Below are 7,960 nucleotides of genomic sequence, written 5' to 3' on the forward strand. Positions count from 1 at the left end.
AAACTGAAATTGTGTAATTATTTTATAAAAGGAGCACTGACAATTATTGTTTGACAGCTTTCATGCACCCACACACCTCTGTCTGTTCTGCAACAATGTTACATTCACAAATTATCAGTGTTGCCAGGTACCCAATCTGGCAACACCGCTTCCCTTCTTTTGTTTTTCCTGGGGTTTCCATCCCCACTAAAGTCATGTACCGCAAAAACTATGCACTCTAGTGGCTTCACAGTGTTCTGCGTGGGGACAAATGTTGTTGCAAAATGACAATATTACTACCTCCATGCCAGTTTTGTGTAGACAAAAAAAAATAAACCCTGTGCCCAAGAAAAAATTCCAACGCTTCAGTAAGACAAGAACACAGAATCCACGGTTCTGAGAAAATACGTTTTATTTTCTTTGGAATGTGGCAGCTTTTGCCTCCGGTGTGACTCAAGAGTGTGTGGTATTGCACAAGAGAGGGTGGAGGCACTTCAAACATTTCTGATTGGCCAGCACATACACTTTCCACAAGCAGCAAAATTCTGCGAAAGTGAGAGAGGAACAATAAAGTGATAAAAGTGATGACACAACATGTCTGCCCAATGAAATTGTACATTCATACAAGAAGAATGGCCAATCACAAGGACACTACAACAACAAAAATCTATGGCTTTATTCAAAATAACTACAAATCACATCCTAACATCCTTCAAACAGCATTTAAATCACAGTCAATTTCTTATCACATCAGCCAAAACTGACCTTCCATCGGAAACTCTTTTTTTTCTAGTTGTTTGAGGAAATGTAAAGCACAACTATAATGGAGAAAGGGCACTCTTTGAACAATTATTATTTATGCAATGAAATAAATGGATGCACGGACAATCAGAACAACAACAACAAAAAAACTCTAACTCCGATCAGCCAAGACCACGCTGTACAGATTTTGGTATTATATTTTCAGTCTGGTAGAAATTTACAGTATGTCATGGCATTTGTTGTGAGAACTGGAGCTCTCTGTCAAGTAGCTGGGGCAATGTGTTGAAAATGCTTGGCTTTATGTGCAAAAAGCATTAAAAATATTCACATAGTATATTGCAAACATTTTTTGTTCTGAGAATTGAGAGAGCAAAACAGATTGAGTCTGACAGCGTAGAAAGAAATCTAGCAGTGCAGTTACTCAATTCAAGTCATGTGTCTAGTTTTCTCAACTCATAAATGGCAATGGCCTGATTTCAGGTCACATGACAATACACAGTTACATGGTTCCATCATAGAGCATAAAGTGAAGCTTTGATTGGGTTCAGTTCCCTTAGATCCTTTAGCTCCATTAAATTCACACAGTGCTGAGAAAGGCACTGGAAAAGTGGAAATTTTTTTTTACAAATTACTCTGTTTTGCACCGCACTGGACCGACAATTCAAATGGTGAAGCACTAAAATCTTTTAGTTGTATATAATGGATAATGCATACAAGCATTATCCATTATAAGGTATAAATCATACTGTAAAGATGTCCTTTAGTGTGGTAATGCCTTCTCGGTTGCTAATGAAATCCACTGGATTCAGGCACATTCAAACAGAAATCAAAAGTCAGAGAAAAGAACACAGTGTTCTCCATTTTGATTCACAGCTCATCCACACTCGCAATGATTTTGGAAACAATTAAGTTAGCTGAAAATGAATTGGCAAAAACTAAAGAAGAAGAAGACAGCGTTGGATTGCACATATCAGTAACAGAAAAAGTCAGGTGATAGTAACAGATAAAGAGTAAATCTGTCAGACGCTTGCTGAAAGATTACAGTAAATCCTGACAGAAGCTGCAGAGAAGCTCCAACCTTCCCCTCAATGCGATGGGGCATAGTGGGTGTCGGCCTGATGCATGGGAATCTTGGTGCTGAAGAGAGTGCTGATGTACGGCCAAATGCGGTCTGTCTCTGTGTCTGAGAACGTGTGGAGGATACCTTTACTCCTGGAAAATTAGAATGGGATGACTGCGGTTATTATAAATCTAGCAGAACGTTTTAGTTTATATTACACCCTATAAATGTCTATTAATTGCAATAACATGGAAATCCATTCACTTCGGTTCAAAAAGCATTGAAAATAGATTATATAAAGAGATCACATATACCACAACCGCACTACACACTCACTTGTATAAGTCTATGACAGGCTTGGCAACGTCTTTGTAATGCCGCAGTCGTGCAACTAGTGCCATCGGTTTATCGTCCTCGTGTTGAATCAGCGGCTCACCAGTGATGTCATCCACACCCTGATAGAAAACAATCTGCATTCACTGACAGCACACTGACACAAAGCAACAGTGACTAGCAAAATATGGAAATCCATGTCAAATGCACAACGCAGAAATACCTATGTTATGCATGTAGTGTAATACAATGCAGCACAGCACACGGTGCACACAACGAAATTTAAACAAGCACCTTGTTGAGCAGAGGGCAGCCACAAAGGGAGACGGTTCCTTGCTCAGGGGGACCTCAGTGGATTTTTACCTGCAACTTTCTGATTTTAAGTCCACTTCCTTACCTGCTAGGCCACCACTGCCCCCTAGGGGCACCAAAAACACAGACGCTGGGGTCCAGAGTGGGGTTTAGAATGAAAGGGAAGGGATTGTCATTGTGATACACTGTACCACAGCGAACGGTGCATACGACAAAATGTGTCATCTGCTTTTAACCCATCACACTTAGCGAACAGCGGCAGACCGGGATTCAAAACTTCTGATTACGGGGCCGCTTCCTTAACCGCTAGGCCACCACTGCCCAGAATGATTCTGATTCCTTTGACCATTATTATTACATCTTAATTAACAGGATTAATATAATATTCTTGTCTATTGGGGGCCCTTGAATTGTATCATTCGCCTTTCACTGAGCCATTCCCACCTTAACACGAGGCGGGTTGAAGCCCTTGTTGTAAACTCTCCCGCTGGCAGGATGGATCCAGCGATGGCTCAGCCTCTCCTTCAGGGTCTCAAATGGGACATTAAGACTGATGACTAAATCCAAGTCACAAGCAATGTCCAGAGCGTGGGCCTGGGCTAGCGTCCGGGGAAAGCCTTGAGATGAAGGAGAAGGAAAAACACAAAGTATAAAGTTTTCTCTTTTTTTCACACCACATTTTGACCAGGGTTATTACAGTTAAAGAAAACTAGACGAGAACACACGCAGGAAAACAACCAAACAACGAACAGATGTGCACTGTGTGTGCCATATTGGCCCTTTGACTCGATTTAGAATAAACAAGGTTTCTGAGAGTAATACTTGATTACATACCATTTTCAATATTTGCCCAAAACCTGATTTAAAATATTCCTCAAATTAAATTGAGGAGATTAAAACAGCTTCTGATGATACCATTAAAAATGATTTGAGTAGCAAGAGATTAATATTATTTCGAAACACAAAGATGTTGAGGGCATGTACACACCAGCATTCTGAGGCAAGCCAGCAGATCGTGTGAACTGAACTGGGCAAGCATGCATTTACACGTGCTGGGGCTGGAACCTGCCCGAGTTGCCTCGACATGCTTCTTCTTCATTGTCAATGTTTGACGTCTGATCTGGCATCTAGTGCCAGCATTTAACTGAAGAGCTTATTGCAGCTGACTATGTGTAATGTGTGATGCAGCAATTTGTGGAAAGTGTAAATACATAATTCAACCAGTACGATGCCTCAGTTATCTATAAATTTCATACACTCTTAGAAGGAATGTGTAGAACAATTACATAAATCATATGTAGCACTTTAGTTGACATTTTGTGTCACTGTTAAGGAATATTGGTTTGGAAAAAGTGTGTTTTACATGCTCATGTGTTGTTTTAAAATGAGCACAACATGAGCATGTGTTCACAAAATTAAACACAAGATGGCTGAACATCTGGCAGCCAGGGGGTTACTTTACTGTATGCTATTGCGCAATATATATGTTTTTCTCTCTGCCCCTTTCCCCTTGATCCCACGTTTGTCCTCTGTAATGGCTTGTCCTCATGTGCATTAAAGAGCTAACAATGTGAGAATCTAACAGGTACAAAAAATGGTACAAAGAACCTTTAAAATATTGTTTAAGTTAAATTAAGCATTGTGCCATTTATGCGAGTAAGAACGAGTTTTAGACATGTTGGGTTATTTTCCTATCATTGAAGTTCTCTTTTTGTCTGGGAAACTGACCCATAAAGCTTATTTCAAATGTATTTATGCGGAATAGAACGTAGAGTGTAGGAATAAGATGTTCATCATACCGTCCAGCAGCCAGCTGTGACGGGTGATCTCCTCCAGCCGGGGCAGCACTAGCCGTGTCATCACATGATCCGGAACCAGCAGGCCCTTTTCAATATAGGTCTTAGCCAAAACCCCGGCTTCTGTAAGCACAAACAACATTCTTGTTTAATATTTAAATTATATGACAAAAGTTTTCTATGAGGAGGAACAGAATGGTACTGTGCATAAATTACAATGCTCATACAATGAACACTGCATTTACAATATAATATTAAATCGTCTAACATAAACTATCAAGGTGTTTGACACAACCAGGACATGATGGTTAAAGATGGATTACACATTCACCCTGATATACAAGCTGTGTTTCAAGACACCTAAACTGGAGGCAATTATTAATTTTTTTTCAACTAAGCCACAGCTGCATCTGGACGATGAGTGACTAATAATGGTGAGAAATTAATACTGGTAGTGCCATGTGAACAGACCTGCACAGACCTGCAGGCCACCGCATTAATAAATACAACGCGGTCACCTAGGAAGAATCACATTATGCAACAGTCCACAAATTTTTTTTGCTCGGACCACAACCATTGTGGCTCACAATCTGCCATAATGCATTATTGCCTAATTAATATAGCCTGAGAGAGAGAACATCCTGGCAGAGAACCAGGATTAAGATACCAACAATTTATTTAAAAAATATGTGTGTGTGTGTGTGTGTGTGTGTGTGTGTGTGTGGTGTGTAGATATATATATATATATATATATATCAGAGTAAATTACAACTATCGTTCTTATATTCGTTTTAAAGTGTATCGGAGCGTGGAGGACTTTTTAGGAAGCGCTAATTATTTGCTGCGCGCGTCTCTGTTGACATATTGCGCAACACCGTTATTTTAACACCAAACTTTGCCCCATTTTTGCAAACTCCGGGCCTCCAATAGCCGCGAACGCTGATACCCCGGGTTGCCAGATACCATTACAAACTCTTAATCACAGGGTCCCTTTCCAAATAAAAAAAAAGTCAAATCCCAAATCGTTCGCCAAAAAACCACATATTGCAAAAAACACACACAAAGAACCTGGATGTGTAACGATAAATCGGGTGTGTGGTGCTTTCTGGGTCCAGCGGAAACGACATCCCGCCCGGTCCACTGAGCCTTTTGTTCGACAGGAGGATAAGAACCTGGCAACACTGACGTTTCTTCCCCTGGGGCGTTGAAGAAATGCGCCACGGCTGGCTTCACCGCGCGGCACCGGGCCAGCATGGAAGCCGATCTTCCCTTTAATTCTACATCTCCCACCCCAGCATGTAGTTTATAAAATAAAAAAAAAAACTAGAGAACTTGAGCTTCGCGTAAATTGTTTTAATGAATGATGCGATGGACTCACCCGTTTTTGCAGCAATGTTCTCTCGTAAAAAATCTCCGCTGGACAAGTGCTGGAGGCCAAAACTTTGCGCGATTCTCTCCGAGATAGTCCCCTTGCCCGAGCCTGGAGGACCCAGAATAACGGCTCGGAAAATCCTTGACATCTTTCTTTCAAATGCAAATGTCTGCTGTGTATTAAAAAACAGACCAAAAGGTTAACCATTCATTTAACTTGAGCATAATTTTGAAAGATGTCATTCGTGCATGCTCCCACTCTACAGAAAGACCTTTATTGCCCATTTGTCTCGTCTGTGATTAATAGATCGGCCAAATTGTTTAAAACGATGCTTCAAGGGAAAATGTATCGCGATACGGAGTAAAACCGCTGAGCAAAAGTGGCTGCTCACCCCAGATCTGCCTTTGCTTTTGCATACGTGCGTATAATGTACAGTGGAAATTCTCACCAACCAAGTTAAGGAGAGAGTTGAGAAAAAAACCCAAAAGCTTACCCTCCACCCACGCAAATGTCGTCTCGCTGTTACTTTAAGGGAGGATTTTCGCTCTGCAAATGAATGGAGGCGCTGCCGCTATACGCCCCAAATCTGCACGCCTCCCAACACATCATCGTGGAAAAATGCGGCGCGCGGAACTCTGGGAATTGTAGTTTCCGGAAGTGTTGCCAGGTCCGCTCATTATGAGCGACTTACTAGGGTTATGCAATTTTCCACCCACTTCGAAGAGGGTGTGTAAGTAAACACTGGCAGCTGCGGTGTTTAGTTTGTAAGTTGTTAAATATGCCCATTACTGTTTCTCAGGCAATACACAAAATGGGCCAAATATGGAAATACAGATTCTTATATGTTTTGCTTAGCCAGATCTTTAGGTGCTTGACCTCTTTATTTATGTGTCAAATATTGTTGTGTGCTTATTAAAACTGGGGCTTATGAGGTTATTTTAACATGCCAGTGTTTTGTTGTGGTGTGTGCAGAGTCTGCATGCTCTCCCTGTGTTGGCATGTTGGTGTTGGTTTCCTCTGGGTTCTCTGATTTCTGCCCACTGTCCAAAGGCATGTACATTAGGTGAATTGGTAATTCTGAATTGTCCTTGAGTATGTGAGCGAACGATGAGTGTGTGTGAGTGTGCGCCCTGTGGTGGACTGGTTCCCCTACCCTGGGTGAGTCCCCACACTGCACCCTGGATGGGCTCCAGCAGCACCACCCTGAGTAGGACTAAGCGGTTCTGGTAAAAAGGGATAATAATTCATTATTTCTTAAGATCTTGCACTGTTGTATGCTTTATCTGTCTATATATTTTATGGCATTGTTGTGCTCAATGTGATTTCTGTATCTACGTACGAGGCTGAGATGATTATAATGATAATAATAATAATTCGATTTTGAGCAACCCCGACAATATTTTTTTAGTTTTGGATTATCCCAAAACCTCTGGCAGGAAACCCAAGGTTTCCACTTTTCCTTGTATAATTTCGCCGCATGGATTTGGTGTGTTAGATGCGCCGTTCGCCCTGGCCGCCGTCGGAACTGCTCCGCGCAACTTACTTGTTGCGAGCGCCGGCGTCACCGCCCGAAACGCGCCGAGGCGCAGCTGCGAGCGGCAACGCCGCGACCCGTCGTTCCGGGACAGACGAACTTCGGAGCGGCGGGACCCGGAAGCCAGTCGCGGTTTTTTTTTATTTATTTATTTATTTATTTTTGTCACATGGCTCCGGGCTCTCAATAACAACAAAAAATGGCGACAATCACGTTGCGCTCCGCGGGCTTGCTGCGTCATTAAAAATATTCATGTAAACACTGGAGGCAAACGTGCAAATAACTAGTAAGTGCGAGGCAACAAGCCGCGGTGGCACTCGTGGTAGGTATACATCTGGTGAGTAGCGGTCTTTTTGTTAAAAAAAAAAAAAAAAAAAAAAAAGAAGAAGAAGAAGAAGAAGAAGGGAGGACGCGGGGTTGTGTTTTTTGCCTGGAAAGGGGTGTGTACGCTGCTGGGCGTTAGCGTTCCGTGCGATAATGCGACTTGCAAGAAATAACACGAATTGCGCGGCACCCGAGACTCCTTCTGTAAGCTATTAAATACACGACACGCGTAATACAATTAACAGCTTGTTAATGCGTGCGTATGTTCGGCTGCACCTTATTTTTTTATAACCACCAGTTACTGAAGTGGGTTCTCCACGTTTTTATAATAACGTGGGTCGTGCACGTGTATTAATAAGACGCGCTTTTCTCGGTAAGTGTAGTTTATCGCCATTTTATTGTGATTATTCTTTTGCACGCGTTTGCCTTCGTTCGTGCGACGTGCTGGCAGTGCGAGGCGGCCCGTCTTTAAGACGCGCACGGAAAAG

At 42.1% G+C, this 7,960-nt stretch overlaps 1 protein-coding gene across 3 annotated transcripts; it reads right to left on the minus strand.

The window, feature by feature from the left end:
* Nucleotides 1-373: 373 nt before the first annotated feature.
* On the minus strand, nucleotides 374-6,222 carry LOC114774602 (adenylate kinase 4, mitochondrial-like). 3 transcript variants are annotated; one of them, XM_028966400.1, is made up of 6 exons: nucleotides 6,108-6,222; nucleotides 5,621-5,786; nucleotides 4,246-4,365; nucleotides 2,891-3,063; nucleotides 2,138-2,256; nucleotides 374-1,953 (listed from the first exon to the last, which is right to left on the minus strand). In XM_028966400.1, exons 2-6 carry the CDS (start codon nucleotides 5,760-5,762, stop codon nucleotides 1,827-1,829), a joined length of 681 nt encoding a protein of 226 aa, XP_028822233.1. In that variant the 5' UTR covers nucleotides 5,763-5,786; nucleotides 6,108-6,222; the 3' UTR covers nucleotides 374-1,826. The 3 variants fall into 3 exon arrangements, with proteins under 3 accessions (XP_028822233.1, XP_028822234.1, XP_028822235.1); XM_028966401.1 differs by having other exon boundaries at nucleotides 6,006-6,108; XM_028966402.1 differs by lacking the exon at nucleotides 6,108-6,222 and adding an exon at nucleotides 6,006-6,102 and having other exon boundaries at nucleotides 5,621-5,783.
* Nucleotides 6,223-7,960: the final 1,738 nt, after the last annotated feature.

The sequence above is a fragment of the Denticeps clupeoides genome, unplaced genomic scaffold (assembly GCF_900700375.1).
Source record: "Denticeps clupeoides unplaced genomic scaffold, fDenClu1.1, whole genome shotgun sequence".
In the NCBI taxonomy this organism is placed as follows: Eukaryota; Metazoa; Chordata; class Actinopteri; order Clupeiformes; family Denticipitidae; genus Denticeps; species Denticeps clupeoides.